The sequence below is a fragment of the Jatropha curcas genome, chromosome 11 (genome assembly GCF_041381405.1).
Source record: "Jatropha curcas cultivar XTBG-Jc1 chromosome 11, XTBG_Jcur_1.0, whole genome shotgun sequence".
In the NCBI taxonomy this organism is placed as follows: Eukaryota; Viridiplantae; Streptophyta; class Magnoliopsida; order Malpighiales; family Euphorbiaceae; genus Jatropha; species Jatropha curcas.
Genome location: NC_143161.1, coordinates 25,446,611 through 25,469,054, shown reverse-complemented (window position 1 = coordinate 25,469,054; position 22,444 = coordinate 25,446,611). Strand labels below are relative to the sequence as shown.

The 22,444-nt window shown below is 32.0% G+C and overlaps 1 protein-coding gene and 1 long non-coding RNA gene across 2 annotated transcripts; both read right to left on the bottom strand.

Moving 5' to 3' along the window:
- Window positions 1-427: 427 nt before the first annotated feature.
- Window positions 428-6,488, bottom strand: LOC105632675 (Ankyrin repeat family protein). Its single transcript, XM_012215121.4, has 2 exons — window positions 6,158-6,488; window positions 428-1,252 (listed from the first exon to the last, which is right to left on the bottom strand). Exons 1-2 carry the CDS (start codon window positions 6,289-6,291, stop codon window positions 640-642), a joined length of 747 nt encoding a protein of 248 aa, XP_012070511.1. The 5' UTR covers window positions 6,292-6,488; the 3' UTR covers window positions 428-639.
- Window positions 6,489-11,430: 4,942 nt separating this feature from the next.
- Window positions 11,431-21,312, bottom strand: LOC149492817 (uncharacterized). The gene is made up of 7 exons (XR_016318773.1): window positions 20,591-21,312; window positions 20,237-20,374; window positions 19,467-19,548; window positions 13,541-18,652; window positions 13,187-13,324; window positions 12,417-12,498; window positions 11,431-11,602 (listed from the first exon to the last, which is right to left on the bottom strand). It is a non-coding gene; the product is annotated as an uncharacterized LOC149492817 (long non-coding RNA).
- Window positions 21,313-22,444: the final 1,132 nt, after the last annotated feature.

Below are 22,444 nucleotides of genomic sequence, written 5' to 3'. Positions count from 1 at the left end.
CATCCACTACCATCAAAATACAAGTGAAATTGAAATGCATGTTCAATAGAGCATATAGGATGCAGAAATACATGCATTAGGAAAATATGTCATGATGCAATAAGTTCAAAGCTCCACGTTGGAAATGCAATGGTATTTTTTTTCCCACATGATTTCATCACCATCTGATGTTCTCACTTCTCAGTAGTCATCCCTGCTATCAAAATAAAACTAAAAAAGAAAGCTTTTATAGCTCAATTGAAGTGGTTGTCGGAAACAAAAACAATCGAGTGCTGAAATTGAAGTGCACCGACCAAGTATGTATAGTAGGGGTGATCAACTGATCATGGTCCATGAGTATCGAACCGGTTTTAGTTAATCTGAGTGCCAACCATTAAAGGCTAACAACTGTATCCTCAATCTCTTGTGTAGAACAGAAAACAACCACTGGACTAATTTCCACTATCATTCATTCCAACAGATATGCAGAAACAAACATGTAGGAAGTTACTTTTATCTCATACAACAAAGAAAGCCTGAAGACGAACACACACAGCACCATAACGTAGCTACCATAACACCAGCTGTGATCATTTTGGTTTCTAAGGTTAGTCTTCTGCCAAAAAAAAAAAAAAAAAAAAAAAAAAAAAAAAAAAATGTTTACAAATTTTCATCTTCCTGAGTATCATCTTCACTTAAAAGATGATTAAGTGTGATTTTTTGCTTTTTATGTTCTGAATACCCCGCGCTAATTTCTTTACCTTCATTGCCTTTCCTCTTCTCCTTTTCATCCTCCTGTTCTCCCTCGTCCTTAATAACAGGAGCTTCACTGCTACCACTCTCTGGTTTATCTGGAAACAATAGCTTTGGATTGGATTCTTCAGCTTCCTCTCTTGGATTCAGATCTCTATTTTTAGATGAGTGCTCACTTTCTTCTAGAAACAAGCGGATCTCTTCCTTGTTTGCAAGATCAAGAGGGGTCTTTCCTGCTTTCGTCTTAACAGCAAGGCTTGCACCTTTCTTTACCAAGTACTTGACTAGCTCAAGATTGGAACCTTGAGCAGCATAGTGAAGTGGAGTTAGGCCCTTTCGGTTGGAAGTTTTGACAGAAACTCCGGATGAAAGCAGAATCCGGACAACTTCTAGATGACCCTTCTGGGCTGCAAAATGGATTGCGCCCATGTCATCCATAGCAGCCGCACCAACATCAGCTTTCTGCTTGCAGAGGTAACTCACCACATGTGCATGTCCAGACCATGCTGCTAAATGCAATCTATGGAACAAGGTTATTTTTGTCAAGGAAATAACATTGAGATAGCTCAGCACATTACAAGTTTCACAGTAAAGATTGCCATGAAACTAAAGAAACCTGATAATTAAACCATAAATTGTAAAGAACAAAAATAAAGAGAATAATCAGACAAATCAGATTTGGTTAAACACTTGACTAGGAAATTAGCATGGATCGCAAAAAGCTTCAATTGGCATGCACCCAAAATAAAAATGGAACAAACGATAGTCATCAGAAGCTTCCTTCTGAACACCAATATAAAATCTCAAATACAAATAGGGGTGAACTCACAAGACAGATCTACATTAATTAAATATATTAACTTCTCTTTGATCAATCTTATATTTTATTTCACTGTATTAATGTGTAGAAAATGTTTCTTATCATCCTATTCATCATGGAACAATGTGAAATTTTGTCGCCAGAAGATAATAGAAGAGAGAAATCAAGCTGGCTATAAATAAATAGAACAGTCAATGGCATTGAGTGCCTCAGAAATAGAAGACAATCCTTCTTTTTGTTCCATTTAGATAGCTTGTCATTTGAAATGGATGAGTATTTAGAATTCGGCACTATGCTGAGTTTTATGATTTTACAATGAAAACTCAAATCAAAACCACATTAACTTCAAATGACTCTCTGCCCAAATGGAAAATAATGCAAACAAATTACAATATAAAGGTAATACATTTCTTTTCTTTTAAAAAAGAAAAGATGATACATCCACAAAATACTCAAAATGTTTCATGGATATTTATATTATTCTCAAAGTTACTGGAACAAGAAAATAAGCATCAGAAAAATATTCTATTTTCAGTTTTAAGTTTCTGAGTAGTTTCCAATATGTATGTTTCTCAGTCAAACAGTAAAATTTATGTTTCCGATTTGGAAGTCTAAGTTCCATAAGCATTAGAAGGTCCAGAAGGTTTAGTGTTATATTGAGTCAAAACTGTAACATTCTTATGAAAAAAAATTTGAGAAATTTGCGGCAACTTGCCAGTCGTGCAATAAAATTCAATCTTAGAAATTCGATCTGTGAAGCATAGAATTTTATGGCATTACTCAAAATCACCAGGCAATTCATACGTGAAATTCTCCTTTTATATGGTAGAAGACTTCCTTTCACAAATAAATCATACTAAGTTTCCAATAAAACCCTAATTTTCACTTCCCTATTGGTGTCAAAGAATCCAATATTTCCCTTAAAGTAGTGCTAAATCTGCACTCTGAATAGCCAATTTGTATTTTGTTTTAGATCCTAATCACAGCTCTTTTACAAACCTGGTTATCCGTATAACTTTCCATCATTTCCAGCTTTAAAATGAACAGAATGCAGAAATTGAATTATAATTTGCAAGCTATCTTATATTGATTTGGTATTAGCATGAAGAATCCTACAAGTCAAATTATATAATCCTCTTGAACGACAGAGAATGATTGATTGAATGAGTTTTATAAATTAAAAGCTGACATGCATACTCTGAAGGTACAAGTGGATCATCTAAGTACATTCACATTTGATGTTTTCTCCCCCTTTTCCTCAATTAATTAATTGCACAAATTTAAAACAACTAAGGAGCTAGAGGTAGACTGGATGATGTAAAGATAAAGAGTTAGAACAAAAGCAGCAACTAGATTGACCAATAAAGCAACAGAAAAGTTATAACAGAATATCAGAAGAGTAAAGAACCCGAAGGAGCCCTAAACAGCAACTACAAGGGTAACTATTACTCAAGCATGTGAAGATGGGACTTCCAAACCCTATAACTCAAAGCACCAGCAATGCAGACAGCCTAGAACTCATGGTACACAAGTCTACATATGAGAAATTTAGAATTGGTGTTTATTTTGGACATTCTCAGATACTTTTTAGTCCTTAAAGGTCTTATCTTTATGCTTACTTGAGTCAATTACCTTTGAGTGAATTATTTCATCATCTATTTTAAAACTGCGGCATATTATAGTAGTTTTGTGATTAACTGGAATCGGATGAGTAGTGGCATCTTGAGTTTTATGCAAGTCTCTACAGTTGAGGCATCAGTTATAATTCTTGAGTTATTTAGTGTCTTTAGTTCTCTATTCAATATTTCATGAGAATTAGGCTTCTCCCATAGATTTGAGTGCACAAAAACACCCATGATTTGTAATATATTATTAGAATTAAACTGATCAAAAATTTTCAAGCAATGCTGATAAGGGACTGGACCCCTAACTTCGCCCCAAAAGTTAGCTCGTAGAGGAAGGACCGAACCCAACCTTATATACTAGCCCAGAATGTACTCTGCGGGCGATGTGGGACGCATCATCCCCACCCCCATAAGACCCGACTGCCTCAGTCGGCGTTCTGACGAACCCCATGAGACACCGACCCTACGGAGCCAAAGTTCTGATACCAAATGATAAGGGACTGGATCCCTAACTTCACTCCAAAAACTAGCTCGTAGAGGAAGGACTGAACCCAGCCTTATATACTATCCCAGGATGTACTCCGCGGCCGATGTGGGACGCATCAAATGCTCTTTTGGATTTTGTGATACCCACAAACAATCTTGGGTTAGATGTCCAAGGACTTCAAAATATAAATTTAATCCTTAGAATATTTCATTTTCATTCTACTTTTTGACAGCAACCAGATATGCAGTCCAGTAAATTATTGATGATATGGAACACCCATTTCAATCTATTCCTATCCAAATTCAACCACTAACTTAATTGCTAATTTTCTGACACAAACACTTTTTTACTAAAGCAAATACTTTTTAAGTTCCAGTCAATCAAGCTGTCCTACATAAATATTGTAGTGAATCTGAAGTCAATTTAAAAGACAATGTTTCACATGAAACCTCACTACACATTGTTACTTTTGTATAATGTGATGTGGCTAACAAAATTTGAAAGAAAAAAAAAATAAAGAAAAGAAAAGGAAGAAAAAGAATTTAAATTCAAACACAAAAGTTTGTTTTGATAGCATATTTTTCTAGTTCTTTTAGCATCATGTTCATATGTCTAGTAAATGAATAGTTGTTGCTTCAGTATTTTAAGTCTCAAGGAAATTTTTAATGCATGTATTTACAAAATTGCCTTGAGACTTAAAAGTAGTGAAGCAGCAACTATTCACTTAAAAGGTGCAAATAGCACAAGTTAGGGATAAAATGAGAGCAGTACATCTGAGATGGTTTGTTTTGATAGCATATTTTTCTAGTTCTTTTATCATCATGTTCATATGTCTATTAAATGAATAAGTTGTTGCTTCAATATTTTTAGTCTCAAGGCAATTTTGTAATGCTTGTATTTATAAAATTGCCTTGAGACTTAAAAGTACTGAAGCAGCAACTGTTCACTTAAAAGGTGCAAATAGCACAAGTTGGGGACAAAATGAGAGAAGTACGTCCAAGATAGTTTGGTCACGTCCTTCAAAGACCCCCATGCACTCCAGCTCATAAGTGCAATACATTGATCTCAGAGGATGTTACATGGAAAGAGGTAGACATAAAACTGCATGGAGGAAAGTTGTCTCAAAGATCTACAACTTCTTGACATTTGTGCAGACTTGGTTATGAATAAAGTGGAATGGAAACAAATGATTTATATAGCCAATCCAACTATTTTGGATTAAGGATTAGTAGTAATGGTTTTAATTGTTTTTGTTGTATGCTTCTATGGAAACATCATTTGAAATTACTGAACATCCAGAATTTGGCACCACGACTATCTTTGATGATTTTACACACTTGAAACTGAAATCCAAGTCTGCAATCATTCCAAATTATGATCCGTCAAAAGAGACTGTAAGAGTATTAATATTTACTCCAAGTCTTATTATAGAATCCTTGTTGGCTTAGGATAACGTTATTCCTTATGATGACTAGCTTTCAAGTAAAGGTAGATTTAAGTCTATGTATGCTAAGCTAGTATGATTGTAAGGTATTTCAAAGAACATTTCAGTCAATAAAATTTCAGCAATATCTGTTTTTATTTTGAGTTGTGATGAAATTCAACCCTAGAAAGCTTGAAGCCTTCTTGATAGGAGCAAGTCCTATATCCCACTAGTGTTGGAGCACATATTAGTAACATTTCTCAACCAAGAGATACTGCTTAGTTAATAAGAAAATTCTAGAGGAGAATTGAAGAACAAACAGTCTCATATGATAGATATGGAATTGTTAGAGAATGGATCAACCTAAGTTCAAATTTGTAGAAAAGGATATAAGGATGAATTTTACATCCTTAGCTAACCTCCTTACAGGAACAAATAAAAGGACAATTCTTTTTTACGATAAAATGTGATTAATAAATACATAACCTGGGATGCGAACTCCGAAAATTTTGACTAAAGATTCTCCACCACCATATAAAAACAGTCAAACTAAACACACAAGTTTTTGAGAGCCCGAAACAGGTTTTGTATCTTTAACATCATCCTAATGCCAAAATGCGCCTGGGCTTGAAGCATTGAGAGCACAGTCTGCCCTCTAAAGTTTAACTAAACCAGAAGGTAACGGCTTAAGAAAGGAATTCATTTCTTTAGCATGAATATAGAAGCATATGTGGGTGTTTGGGCATCTATTGTACATATTAGGTTGACAAAGGTAATACAGCACTGTCAAGACTAGTATAAACTATTGTTTTTAGAAGTGTTTTAATTTCATTTGCAACACAAACAAATTCAAACCACAATTCAAATTCAAGGAAGAACAAACACAATCCAAAAATCATGAATTCCCAATTTGAAGCGCAACCAATTCAAAGCCCAACTACAATCCTATCACAATTGCAAGCGAAACAACAAGAAACGAAAGATTATAAATAAATATTGAGAGAAACCGATTAAAGTTAAAAACTATTGAGGAGCTAAAACAACTGTAATAAAGAAACGGATGAGGATACGGAGTTCTAGAGTGCTTATCTCTAGAGTTAATGGCCAAGAGGTTTGAACTGAGAATTGACTGAACTGCATTCAAGTCACCGGACCTTGCCGCTGCATGAAGCTCTAATTGATCATTTCCACTGCCCCTTCCCATTTTCTTTCTTTCTTTCTTTGCCCTGTCTATCCTTCCCGCTTTGTCTGCACTCCCGTTCCGGAAGCTCTAAAGAGTTCGCAAACGTAAATGTATGGGCTTCGATATTGGCAAAGCAAATTACCAAAAGGTTAGTTTAATTATTTTAAGATGGTGAAACCTAGATTTAAGTAGAAGAATGGTGTTTGATTCTTACACAAGTTTAAAGAAAAATACATAAATTGTGTTATGAAATATGATAAATAAAGAGTATATACAAAAAATGGAATATATAGAATAAGATAGAGCAACGGAGTAAGAGAGCGTATAGAGAAATTGATTTCTTTTATTAGAATCATAGAATAGTGTATTGGATTAAGAATTTATTAGATTTTTAAAGATTTTAAAATTCTATTGATATTCAATCTATGTTTTTTTTTAGAGTATATTAAAACTTGTAGTATTCAATTCAGACTCTTATAAAATTTATAAAAATCTGATGGTATTTAATTATGATTTTTAAAAGTACATAGAAATTTGATAGTATTCAAAAAATTTACTAATTTGGAAGGGTTTTATAAAATTATTGATTTTGCTGGATTTTAAGATGCTAAGTATGAATAAAATAAAAGAGTGATTCGCAAATCTATCCTCCAACCCAAAAATTTTAAAAATATTTTAAAATCTAATAGATCTTAATCGAATACACCACTTAATAAGGATGGAAGTGGAGCACGTACCCGCGAATTTTAAACGTATCCATTTTATATCCATTTAAATAATCTTTTAACTACTTGTATTCGAATCTATTTAAATTTTACTATCGGTATCTATCCAAAACTCGTTTAAAGTATCTCTTAAACGGGTAGGATACCATGAAATGTTAAACTATTCAAATTCAAATTTATTTAAAATACATTTTTTTACTAATAATAGAAAGGCCACTACCGAACCTGTTTAATATAGCGGTTAACGGGTAGCGATTATCTAAATATCTATACACTTACCCTACCTGTATCCATTACTGGTAATACACGTACCTTACCTGTAGTAATTTCACTGTCTATATCCGCTACGGGTAGTAATTTCACTATCCATATCCGTTCTAAACCCTTTTATAACTATCCATATCCTCTTTAAACGGATTGGAGCAGAGTAAGTACCCTGAAATACTTGTATTACTTTTATCCCTAAAATACTTGTACTACTTTTATCCCTAACCCTTAAGATGTAAAACAATATATTAATTATTGGATTAGTTTCGAATTAATTCATGCGCTGAGGATTTGATAGTTTGACAAAAATTAATATTAATAGTGCTACAAATTTTCAAAATTAATTGGATTACTTTTCAAAATTTTTATGTGTTGATATCGATTATAATGATTTAATCAAATAAAAAATTTGAAAAAATCTTTGAAATAGTCAAAGAATTGAAGAATACAATCTGCTATTATTGTAGCCAGACCACTAGGCTCTGTGAGCCGCAAGCGACGAGTCGTGCATCGGTATTAATATAAAACAACCTCCTTGCGTAAGCTCTGGCAATTGTCACAGGTCCTGGCTAGCAGGCGGTTGGTTTTTAATTTTAAATTAATATATATATATATATATATATATATATATATATATATATATATATATATATATAAACCTGTGATTTTCCGACGAGACGGTCGTCGTTCAATCAAGAGACGAGAAGCCTGTGGTCTTCTGACCACATCATAACTGTTCTGGTAGCACAAGATGGCTGCTGCTGAAGCTAGCCATTACAGGCATTTCACTGTCGGCAGCGGTAAGATTTTAATAAGAAAAAAAATGATTTTCGAGAAGATAATGCACTTACTTTTTTGTCCCTTATTATTTTTCAGTTTTTTCATTTAGGCTCCAAAACCTTTTAATTTATTCAATTAGGCCATGAAATTAATATTAATTAGATATATAAAAATCACTGTAATTCCATCAAAGTCAATCAAAATCTATAAAAAAAGTTTCACCAATTCCATAAAACTCGATGTGGAATTCTAGTAGAATCTGTGGGAATCTTAAGAAATTCTTCAATTCCATCAAACTCAATAATTCTTTTAAAATCTTACACAATCCTAATCTAATACACCTCTTTAATTACTCAATCCATAGTATTAAGGAACTATTCATAGGATATGATTACAATCTAAAGAACAAAACCTTACACACCAAAGGATATAACCGTTTATCCTAAAAGACATAACCTTACATTTCAAAGGATATAACTTATTGCCAATCAAGTCGTCTGGTTGGTCTTCTCGCTTATATGAGGAGTGGAAGTTCTTGAGTTTGAATCCTCTCAACCACAGTTGTTTTTGCCAATTTAGTGAAGCAAGGAGAGGGCTACCCCTGTTGTATAGCCCGCAGTATTATTTCGGCCAATTAAAGGTCCCTTTGAATGTCCATTACACAAAGAATATGTTTAATTTATTTCTCCCCTAATGAAGGTCTGCTTTTAGAACATTAAGCTGACTTTGGTGATATATGTTTGGTTTTATCTCCTTATCAATTAAATTTGGACTAGATTCATTGGGTGGCAGAACTAAGATTCATTGGTTTTATCTCCTTATCAATTATCAATGGCAATGGCCTTTTTTTTTGTCGCAGGGGATGGAAGAACTGATTAGTAAAAGCAAAGACAAAGAATTTTTATCTCTTTGCAAGTAGTTGCAGAGAAATTATGATAGAGAAGGTAGCAGTGAAAGTGACAAATGTTTGAAGGAGATCCCAAAACTTTAAATTTATACAAATCGCTGAAGAAACTAAGGAGATGCCAAGAAGAAGTTGGAAAGCCAAAGGACACACCTTAATAAAGGAAATAACATGATGCGTCGTTCAAAGCACACTGATAGCTTTAAAAGTCACATCCATTAAAGAGAGAGCCTGAATTGATAGCTGAAACTAAGAAGGTGTATAACTTTTAAAGCAACTGATAATTAGGGCATACGTGGAAACTCTACAAGCGCTCAACCCAAAACAAACGAAGGAGATCGATTCTAAGGAGAATAAAAACAGGAAATGAAAAGTCAAGATAAAATTTTGGTCGAACATAAATGATTCAGTATATTTTGGGAGGATGTTTGATAGGAACAATTAATAAGAATTGACCGAGGTTTCCTCTATTTAGACCCATTTGAGTAATGCTCGATCCGAGAATCAATTAATCATGTAATTAATCCCCAAGATTCTCGCTCATTATTTATGACCAAAATTCTTACTTGGCATTTATTCCTTTGATTAGAATAAGAAAGCTACTATAAATATTTGTATCTCATCCCATTGGAGGACACCTGATAATCAATAGCAATTTCTGAATAAAAATTAAACATGTAGATATAGGGAGGGGTTGATTCTTGTCTCTTGTGACAGCCCGTTCTTACACTTTTAGTTTTATTGTAAATATTTATATTTTTTGTTAAATAAACTACAGATCTATATCTATTTGGCATATATCTATGTTATTTATGTTTCTGCTATTTTTTGTGATTAATCTCCATCTTGTGTGGAGTTTATGATTTCTCCATTTTATGTCGAGTATTTTTTTTTTTTTTTTTTTTTTTTTTTGGCATTTGTTTGGTTTTATTTGGATACATGTGCAATTTGTGGAAAATTTTTTAACTACATGATGATCTTTGTTTTTTGGAGCATGGTAATGTAGCATGTTCCTCTTTTGAATTTAGTAATTCAGATGGTCTGTGTTTGTCATAAACGACTAGTTCATGGATAATTAGACCATGTATAAAATATTCAACGAGTTTGTCTAACCAACCACTTTTGAAAATCTAATAGTTTTTTCAAGTTTACCTTTTAATTTTCATTAGGATTTCTTATTAGATCAGCGAACAATAATTATTTTAGTTATAATAGATTTTGTTCCATGTTTAGTCTTCAAAAGAGGGTCATATCTTTCGTGTATTATTTATATTGATTTGAAATTTTTAATGAAATTTTAATATATTATATTCAATAAAATTTTTATATGTAACAAAAAATATTCTAAAAAAATTGTAAGTTTGAGACCTCAATTAGAAGAAACAAAAGCAGAGACTATTCTTCGGAAAATAATTTTCTAAGTGTTGGACTACAAACACTCACTTGTTAGTGCAACTGGGTTTATATTTAAAATTTTTTTGATACTTTCCTAGAGGCATTTTGAGACACCTCAATCAACGACCAAGATTCTATCTTATAGATACAAAAATGGCACCAAACAAGACATGCGTTCCCCACTTTCGGATTAGAATGATTAATCTAGAGAGATCATGAGAAAAACTGTTCAACCTTGTTAGGAAGCATGGACAAACATAGGGCATGTTAAGGGGGGCCACAATCAAAATAAATTAATAAAAAAATAAATTTTTGTGGAAAAATTTCTTTTAAAAAAAGTTATATATATATATATATATATATATATATATATATATATATATATATATATATTAATTTTGCCGTCATAATTAATTAGTTTAAAACCTAAATTGAAGCCTTTCATCAACTTTACAATTACATTCATGTTTAATGAAGTATTAAAATTTGAATCCTCTCAAACAAAAAAAAAAAAAAAGAATAATATTGAACATCCTCCTCAAGAAATCAATAACTTGCTTTATGATATTTATTGAGTATTCACGCAGAGTTAAAATTAAAAATTATGGGAACCAAAAAAGTTTTTCAAAAATTAAAAGAAAAAAATTATTATTTTAGTAAGTGAAATTCAAAAAATTCACTATAAGCAAAATTGGTTATTATATATTAAAAGCAAACTCACTATTTAATATTTATATATCTATATCTATCTATCTATCTATATAAATACATAATTTTCAAGGTATAAATGCTTATGTGACAACATATTAGAATATGAAGGTAGTGATGTGACATTTTATTTTTCATTATAATTAATTATTTTGTTTTAATAAAAATTAATTTTTTGATTAAATAATGGAGTTACAAACTAATAAATGAAATGATGGAGGATTTAATTATAATTAATGTCACGACCCATTTTCGTGGGCCGGACCGGCACTAGGACCTGGGTGGGCTTAAGGCCCCCGAAGCCCGTAGTAAGCCTAACTTATTCCAATTCGACATTCTACAAATATTTATGGATTCGGGCCCATTAACTTATTATGCATATGCATTCAAAATACAGTTCATATATTTAAAATGGACTTTCATTATTTAATTACAACCCAACTGGAATACAATTGCGGAACTCTACCTTTGTATTTACATCGTTATTTCTATCATTAACAGTCTTCTACAATAAGTGTCTCAACTCCACAAGGCTTTTCTTTCTTTTTATTACCTGGAAAAAAAATAGTAGGCAGGGGTGAGCGCCAAACTCAATGAGTAGGGTTAGATAACCCTCTCACCCCACACAATCACACAGATGCTAAATATTTTTATCTAGTTACCGTTTAATTATATGATCATGCAGTTTGTCACACAAATGGCAATACAACAGCAATCACAAGTATCATCACCTTCATATAATCACATCACGTGGAAATTAGTCAGTGGCACCACCTGAAACCCCAACGAGCCGTCCTCACACATGGCTCGCCCTCTCATACATGTGCACCAGGGAGCCGATCCCCCATACGGCCAACTGGTCTTATCCTCACTGACCAGTCCTCTCATTGTTTTTCCATTTTCTCTCTTTTCTTTTCCATACCAACAGGAGGCAACTCGGTGGTCTCCATCCAATCTAGATCATCAAGTGCTCACAACAGGAGGCCACCCTGCGGGCTACAATCAAATCTAGATTATCAGGTGCGCAACAACAAGAGGCCATCCTGTGGTTCTATATAATCCATATCATCAGGTGCACACGGGGGCGCCGATCTCCCATTTTCCCGGCCGACGGTCACATTTCATATCATATCATATTCAGGATCCATATCACATAGACCGTCCTCACAAACCCATGGTGGCCCACTTCATCCCAATTCCACACAAACAAGGCACAGTATATACACAGCACAAGTAATCACATAATTTATTTAATATCAACAATTAGTGCAGCACAATATGGCAATTCAACAAATTAATGCATGATAGCATTTAGCCGTGAATGCATGAATGCAGGCGGATGATACTAGTTATCTAACACTACTCACAGTTCTTTATTGTCCTTTAAAAGGACTGCCTTTTTAGCCACATGCTTCCAGCTTTTGTCCTCGCATTTTGTATTTTATAAACCTTTAAAATAAATAAGAAAATTCTAAATAAGAATTTTAATTCAAAAACTTATATTTCACATTCGTTTATTTATTTTGGCTACCGGTCATTTAATTCACTTGTTATATACGCATATATATTTAGGTTCTCTCATTTATATAAATAACTATTCTAATTTATAACCTTTAGATAAAATCTCTAATTATTCGGTGAGAAATATTATATAATGATAATTCTAATATTGTATAATATTTCTTAATACTTCAAATTTTTGTCGTCACTACTTCTTAAGAATATAACTAATTTAATTCTTCATTAAGTGTTTTATTAAAAATTCGGCAACATTTTCTCTATAAACTGGACTATCCAAATTTTTCATATTTTCACAAATCCACACACGCAGCCCATCCATCGGGCAAATTCATATCCACTAATCTCGTCCGCCATATCCGTCATTTATTCGGTCACTTAATTCACATAATCCATTATAATTAATTGTTCTATAACTATTTATTTGTTAATACCTAAAATTTATTATTAGCTAGGAATATATATATATATTTTTTTGTACCAACCTTATAGTTATACTTAATATTCATAAAATATATTTAACAATATTTAATTCAATTTACTTAAATACTTAATTAAGTTCATTAATTAATTAATTCGGGATTTATTCAAAAATTGCGAATTAAGCTTTAGAGTGTACCGATTGAAAATCAGACGACGGATCCACAACCTACATGAGAAGAGGAAGATTCTGCCTTTTGGTGCCTCACCGGAGTGTCGCCGGCCAGTCGCCGGACCACCGCCGTCGCCACCGTGCACGGTGGCCGGAAATTCAAATCTTCACCAAAATTAACAAACAATATATCATTTTATTCGTTTCGATGAGAGGATCATTAATATGTATTCAAATCAAGGTGGGTACGAACTATTTGGCCGAAAATTGATCGGAAAGGTTCGGTGATACCCATTTTGGGTTTTCCGATTCCGGCTATTTCAGTCGACGAGGAGGCCATCAAATTAAAGAGGAAGAAGAGAGGAGTCATTTGGTACTCACCTTGTGTCCTAGGCTTGCCTGAAACGGCGTGAATCGCCGGAAAAAGGTGTCCGAAACTTCAAGCTCTTCCCCTTCGAAATAGTCACAATTTCAGTTCAAATCTACGCTATAATCTTCTTCCTCGCGTTGAGTAGATGTTTTTAGAGTATTCATTTGCCAAATTCGGTGGCCGGAGGAAGGAGATCAAAGAAGAGGGAGGAGGAGGAGGAGGAGGAGGAGGTCACGCTACTGGAGAAGAAGAAGGAAGAAAAGAAAAGAAAAAGAAAGAAAAAAAGAAAAGAAAGGAAATGGGCCGGTCCGGTTCGATTCGAACCGATTCGGTCCGATTCAGTGATTTGATCTCGTTTCGTTTGGTTTTTTTTTTTTTTTTTTTTTTTTTTTTTTCGCTCGGTTTTTCAATTATTCGTGTGGTTTCGACACAGTTAATTAATTTTTAGGTCCGGTTTAATTTATTTAATTATTTAGTTGGGTCATAAAACATCTCTTCAATTAACTTTCTAATAGTACAACAAATAATGATAACAATAAATTAATTTAGGATAATTAGTTTATATCGTAGAGTTCCATTTTATTTCATCGAAATTTCTGAACGTTCTGTTTTTGGGCTTGGGCTCAATTCAAATTTGGGCTCAAGTTAGAAATGCTCGGTCTTCACGACCCATACTATAAAAAAAATTCGGATTTTTGATTTAATAAAAATTCTAAAGTTTTGAAAATAAAAATTCGGGATATTACAATCTCCCCCCCTTAAGACAATTCGTCCTCGAATTGAATCTAGTGGGAAAGAATAAGAATGGATGCATGGAAATTTTAAAGTTATATGAAATTGCTTCCAATACCAAGGAGACAGCTCGCGAGCAAAAATATAAATCGAGGAAACGAAGTGAATGAGGTATTCTGCTTGTATTTCTACCACCAATCATATTTAAACCAAAATTTCGTTCAAGCTATACAATACCACCTAGCTGATACTTATAGGAAGCTTTGTTACTTTAGCCTCTAAACTATCATCGGACAGTTGCTAGAAAATCTTTCTTTAAATAAAAATCTTACAATTAACCGAGCTTTACAACAAAATGCTTAATACTTATATTTTTCCCAAATTAAATTTTATTACACATTTCTTTATGAAAACCAAATACATAATTTGCAAAAAGTAAAACAATTTGAAATTTAATTTGATTTATTTATTTAACATATATTATGACGAAATCTTTGCTTAATCAAAGTCGAAAAACTGTTACTTTAATCCAAGATTTTAAGAAAAATTTTCTTGAAATTTTCATTGTCTACAGGGTTATTCGAGCTCACTCTCAGTTCTTTTATACAAGTTCTATTCTTGTTAAAATACTTTTATCGTACACTAGCGCAATTATTTAAATAGCTCATTTACTATGGACATTCCTGCACTATTAGTTATCTTACTCTATAGGAACCTCCACACTTTCTATTTAATCGTAGTCCCTACGTCTAATCTCATTCCTTATCTTAACATATATCATTAGAAGTTGACTTCCCTAGTACATCTTTTGCTTTTCAATTGTCTATTTCACGTATGTTGCTTACTAATTCATCCTAAGAATATCGAAGCGTACTTTTTAATTATTCCATCTATTATTAATCATCATTTATCTCATTAACAATATTTCATCCAATACCTTTTATTACTTGCCCCTACTATTTACCTTTTACCTCATACCTATCAACATATAAAGTCTTCAATGAAATTTCTTACATCTCGACTTAATGTTGCCTTACCAGTCAAATATTACATCGAATAAATAAGCATTAATCATTCTACTTCCTTTATTAAATTACGCGTCAACTAAATAATTTATTCGTTTCTATATAGAATTTCAATTTCTGCCTTAATTATGAAATAGTAATAAGGCCCTAATTCATCTTCATATTACATAAGTTAATTGTTTAATTTTTTCCATCCAAGTTTTAAAATATAATATCAATTTATCTATCTCAACTTTTCTTATTTAGTCTAACAAGTTATTTCTAACTTCCTTTATTAATATTCTCAATACACATTATATTCCATCCATTTGATTTGTTAGATTCATCATTTAATCCAAAATTCTACTAATGAGTTAACAACGACCGACTAGCTTGACCATTTTATGGGTAACTGGCTATTTAAAAACTTTCAAAATAATTTTCCTTTCCCACTTTTAAAAAAAATATCGGCATGTCACTCACACAAAACTTTGAAATTCTTGTATCCACTTTTATTCATTTCAAAACCAATCTCAATCGTGGTATAAAAATATTTTCATGAAGTTTGAAAATCAATACTCATTGTATTTCTAAAACTTTTTGGTATTTAATAAAAATAAATTGTCTATCTCCACAAGGACAATCCTTAATCATCTAATTTCAGTCTATTGTTACATATTTCATCCCTAATTGATCCTCTTAAACCAAGCATATTCTAATCTTCATCATTACTATTCCTTTCGCTATTTTTAATCTCCCTAATAGACTGGTCCACACCTTAAATTTTTTCCAAAAGTTATTTTCATTAGTGATTTATTAGTTATATTTATATTTATATTTATCTTATTATTATTATTATTATTATTATTATTATTATTATTATTATTTTATCTTTATTCATTTAGTTATTTATTTTAGCATCATTCATTTTTCTTTTTTTTTTTTTTTTTTGCATATTTCTTACATCGAATTTTACTCCTTCCTCAATTTGTTTCTAATTATTTATTCTAGTATTTCATCGTGGATTAATTGACCATATTATCATCATTGACTTTACTACTATTTAGCATCCCCTAATTTTATACAAGTTCTTTAGATTTTTTTTTTTTTTATTCATTCTAATCTTCCTTTTATCCTCCATATCTTCTTAGTGTACCCAACCTCATTTAAGTCTTATCCGTAAAAGAATTTAATGGTGGGTACATGAATCTATGGCGTGAAACCGTTATTCTACACAAAATTTAATTCCGTCGTAAGGTCATTGTTTCTTGGATTTCTTATTCTAATTTCATCATTATGAGTTATCTTAGACCTTTATCCTCTTCCAAATTTTATTAACTTTTATTTTATTTTTATCTTATTTAGCACCTCGATCTAATTCTGTACTGAATTCTTTAAAGCAGATTTTTATGTAAGTTTTCTTATACTTAACTTAGATTAATAAATAATATTAGTCTTTTCTGCACAACTCTCTGTCAAGATATATCAAATTCCGTTAATTATTAAGTTTTCCTACAGCATTCTTTCCCCATTAATTCCCCATTTGTGATTTAAAGTTACTCATCATCTTCTACATTCCTTTTATTATAAAAGATTCATGAACTTAGTCTAGCCCATTAAGTATCCTACATATGCTAGGAGCTTAATTATATAATATCTAATAAATTTATTACAAACTGAATTTTCACCTCATTTATTATTATTTTTATACCAACTAGCCCTTAGTTCCACATTAGTTCCATAAGTCCATTATCGATTCAATCTAATTGCTCATTTTATTACAATAGATTCATAATTATTTCATGGTTTGTAATTTATTTTTTTATTTTTTTATTTTTTTATTTATTTTTATTTTTATTTTTTTTTTTTAACCATTAGTCAATATTTCCCATATTAATCAAATTTTTAAATTCAAACTTTTGCCCAATTATTTACTAACCACTTTTTAATTCTATATTAAAACACTCAAATTTTACCCTTCACACTAATTTCTCCAAAGAAAGTTTTTAACATGTAATCACATAATTGATTTACCTTTGTCTTTTATTTTGCTTTAATTACTCCATTTAAATTTTGTATATCGAGATTTGACCAATCAAATACCTTTTATTGTATTTAGACACAACTTATTGTTTTCACGTCTAACTCTTTTTAATTATGCCAATAAGTCTCTATTCTCCTTAATGTTATACTTAAATAATTTACAAATTTTCTCTTTTTACATCCTTGAGTTTAGCCTTGAATAATTGAGAGTTTAATTTATTTGTCTTAGATCCTCTTTTTTTTTTACCCTTCATGTAATGTAAATTACAATTTTCACTTTTTATTCCCTAACAGTAACAGTTCTAGAATTTAATTTCTATCTTCATTGAAATGTTCATTCTAATTCATATTCTATACCATTTATTATTATTTTATCAATATTAACTTTTGCAAGCCTAATTTAGTCCTCGGGATAGACAATATGATAAAAATTAATCAAACATGCGATCATTATAAGTAATTTAAATTCTAAAATCAAATAAATTTTTGACATGCCGACAAAATAATAAAATCAAACAATTAATTGCAACTTCACAATAAAAACAATTTCCAACAAGCAAAGAATAAAACATTTTTCTCAAATCATAGTTCAAATAAACTCACTTTCTTATTGTCTTTAAAACTCCAAATTTTTTCTAAACCATTTTAAATAATTTTCGAAGCAGTGTCTCTTGTTGGATCAAGGTGTACTGGGTGATCAGGCCATTACACCAATTTCCAACTGATCCTCTACTTCAAAATTTTATAGAGGGGATTTAGCAAACTCAAAATATTTCGTTTATAAATGTCAGTTACCCAGACCTATTTTAATTTCCTATTATTTATGTACCTTTAGTTCTCATCCTAAGTTTGATACAGATTTCCTTCCATCCTCGTGCACGATGCGTCCATCGGCACTAAAATGGAATTCAATCCAGACTACAGCTCCTTTGTTAGTTACGGCCGATCCCAACAGAGGAGTTCTCTATTTAAATTCCTATGTTCCGCAATTGATTCCTAAGTCCCAACTTACGCTCTGATACCAACTTTGTCACGACCCATTTTCGTGGGCCGGACCGGCACTAGGACCTGGGTGGGCTTAAGGCCCCCGAAGCCCGTAGTAAGCCTAACTTATTCCAATTCGACATTCTACAAATATTTATGGATTCGGGCCCATTAACTTATTATGCATATGCATTCAAAATACAGTTCATATATTTAAAATGGACTTTCATTATTTAATTACAACCCAACTGGAATACAATTGCGGAACTCTACCTTTGTATTTACATCGTTATTTCTATCATTAACAGTCTTCTACAATAAGTGTCTCAACTCCACAAGGCTTTTCTTTCTTTTTATTACCTGGAAAAAAAATAGTAGGCAGGGGTGAGCGCCAAACTCAATGAGTAGGGTTAGATAACCCTCTCACCCCACACAATCACACAGATGCTAAATATTTTTATCTAGTTACCGTTTAATTATATGATCATGCAGTTTGTCACACAAATGGCAATACAACAGCAATCACAAGTATCATCACCTTCATATAATCACATCACGTGGAAATTAGTCAGTGGCACCACCTGAAACCCCAACGAGCCGTCCTCACACATGGCTCGCCCTCTCATACATGTGCACCAGGGAGCCGATCCCCCATACGGCCAACTGGTCTTATCCTCACTGACCAGTCCTCTCATTGTTTTTCCATTTTCTCTCTTTTCTTTTCCATACCAACAGGAGGCAACTCGGTGGTCTCCATCCAATCTAGATCATCAAGTGCTCACAACAGGAGGCCACCCTGCGGGCTACAATCAAATCTAGATTATCAGGTGCGCAACAACAAGAGGCCATCCTGTGGTTCTATATAATCCATATCATCAGGTGCACACGGGGGCGCCGATCTCCCATTTTCCCGGCCGACGGTCACATTTCATATCATATCATATTCAGGATCCATATCACATAGACCGTCCTCACAAACCCATGGTGGCCCACTTCATCCCAATTCCACACAAACAAGGCACAGTATATACACAGCACAAGTAATCACATAATTTATTTAATATCAACAATTAGTGCAGCACAATATGGCAATTCAACAAATTAATGCATGATAGCATTTAGCCGTGAATGCATGAATGCAGGCGGATGATACTAGTTATCTAACACTACTCACAGTTCTTTATTGTCCTTTAAAAGGACTGCCTTTTTAGCCACATGCTTCCAGCTTTTGTCCTCGCATTTTGTATTTTATAAACCTTTAAAATAAATAAGAAAATTCTAAATAAGAATTTTAATTCAAAAACTTATATTTCACATTCGTTTATTTATTTTGGCTACCGGTCATTTAATTCACTTGTTATATACGCATATATATTTAGGTTCTCTCATTTATATAAATAACTATTCTAATTTATAACCTTTAGATAAAATCTCTAATTATTCGGTGAGAAATATTATATAATGATAATTCTAATATTGTATAATATTTCTTAATACTTCAAATTTTTGTCGTCACTACTTCTTAAGAATATAACTAATTTAATTCTTCATTAAGTGTTTTATTAAAAATTCGGCAACATTTTCTCTATAAACTGGACTATCCAAATTTTTCATATTTTCACAAATCCACACACGCAGCCCATCCATCGGGCAAATTCATATCCACTAATCTCGTCCGCCATATCCGTCATTTATTCGGTCACTTAATTCACATAATCCATTATAATTAATTGTTCTATAACTATTTATTTGTTAATACCTAAAATTTATTATTAGCTAGGAATATATATATATATTTTTTTGTACCAACCTTATAGTTATACTTAATATTCATAAAATATATTTAACAATATTTAATTCAATTTACTTAAATACTTAATTAAGTTCATTAATTAATTAATTCGGGATTTATTCAAAAATTGCGAATTAAGCTTTAGAGTGTACCGATTGAAAATCAGACGACGGATCCACAACCTACATGAGAAGAGGAAGATTCTGCCTTTTGGTGCCTCACCGGAGTGTCGCCGGCCAGTCGCCGGACCACCGCCGTCGCCACCGTGCACGGTGGCCGGAAATTCAAATCTTCACCAAAATTAACAAACAATATATCATTTTATTCGTTTCGATGAGAGGATCATTAATATGTATTCAAATCAAGGTGGGTACGAACTATTTGGCCGAAAATTGATCGGAAAGGTTCGGTGATACCCATTTTGGGTTTTCCGATTCCGGCTATTTCAGTCGACGAGGAGGCCATCAAATTAAAGAGGAAGAAGAGAGGAGTCATTTGGTACTCACCTTGTGTCCTAGGCTTGCCTGAAACGGCGTGAATCGCCGGAAAAAGGTGTCCGAAACTTCAAGCTCTTCCCCTTCGAAATAGTCACAATTTCAGTTCAAATCTACGCTATAATCTTCTTCCTCGCGTTGAGTAGATGTTTTTAGAGTATTCATTTGCCAAATTCGGTGGCCGGAGGAAGGAGATCAAAGAAGAGGGAGGAGGAGGAGGAGGAGGAGGAGGTCACGCTACTGGAGAAGAAGAAGGAAGAAAAGAAAAGAAAAAGAAAGAAAAAAAGAAAAGAAAGGAAATGGGCCGGTCCGGTTCGATTCGAACCGATTCGGTCCGATTCAGTGATTTGATCTCGTTTCGTTTGGTTTTTTTTTTTTTTTTTTTTTTTTTTTTTCGCTCGGTTTTTCAATTATTCGTGTGGTTTCGACACAGTTAATTAATTTTTAGGTCCGGTTTAATTTATTTAATTATTTAGTTGGGTCATAAAACATCTCTTCAATTAACTTTCTAATAGTACAACAAATAATGATAACAATAAATTAATTTAGGATAATTAGTTTATATCGTAGAGTTCCATTTTATTTCATCGAAATTTCTGAACGTTCTGTTTTTGGGCTTGGGCTCAATTCAAATTTGGGCTCAAGTTAGAAATGCTCGGTCTTCACGACCCATACTATAAAAAAAATTCGGATTTTTGATTTAATAAAAATTCTAAAGTTTTGAAAATAAAAATTCGGGATATTACAATTAACTAGGAAGATCTTCGTCAAATACCCGACGAAGCCTTTTTTTTTAGGAATTCCTCGTATATATTTAAATATTAAGTTTTGTATTAAAAAGTTTTTATTCTAAAAAAACTAATGGAGTTATAATAGATTCATAGTTAATGAAAATTAATTAAATAATATAATTTAGATTAACAAATAGAATTGAATATTATTTCAATTCACTAAAACTTATTTCATTAAAATCAAATATTCTTACACCTCATTTGATATGAATATATGAAAATTTCAAAGCGAAAAAATAAATAATTAACTAAATATATTAGTTAAATTATAATAATTAATTGTGCTAATTAATATTTCAGTTCATTACTTGAGAATTCAAAAAAAAAATTATAATTTTATCTTTCATCATTTAAGCAAAAATAACTAGGCAAATTATTCAAATTAAAGCAACACAATATAAACTGCAATAATTATCTCGAAAATTATGTTTAATTTAATTAAAAAAAAACAGAAAAATATACAATCCGTGCATTGGGTACATGACTAATATATATTAAAAGTTGCATTACTTACTCTATTCGTGTCATACTTTGATGGGGTTAGGTATTTTCAACAACTTGATGTTGTCCACTTTAATTATATGGGATACTATTGTTGTCATGTACGTGTGTCATCACATGATACTTCCTCACTTACTTTTTTTTTGTTTTTTTGAAAAGCACAATGTTACTATATATTATTAGCTTCAAAAGCCAAAACATCATGAATATGATTTGAAATGACAGGACCCCACTCCAAAAAATCAGACATAAAAACAGCTGTCAGTGCTAAAGAATGAACACACTGATTCACTGATTTTTTAACAAAAGAAATAGAACAGGATCTAAGCTCATCAAGAATAACTCTACAATCCTTAACTAAAACATCAAAATAAGAATTATCATGAGAAGGTTGATGGATTGTGACGCAGAACAGTTACGTGAATGGGAATAACTATTATACTATGTCAGAAGTTTTGATCAATAACGTATGATCGGACGAAATAAAATAGAGAAATAGATTCTCAAAGAAGTTTATTGATATGAATAATGATCAAAGATAATGAATGAGTTCCTAATACAAAATAACATATTT

Excerpts from the sequence above, each read along its gene's own strand:
- LOC105632675 (XM_012215121.4), bottom strand. The coding sequence starts at position 6,291 with ATGGGAAGGGGCAGTGGAAATGATCAATTAGAGCTTCATGCAGCGGCA. Across the intron at positions 1,253-6,157 it reads GATAAGCACTCTAGAACTCC|ATTGCATTTAGCAGCATGGT; the intron begins GTATCCTCATCC and ends CTTGTTCCATAG.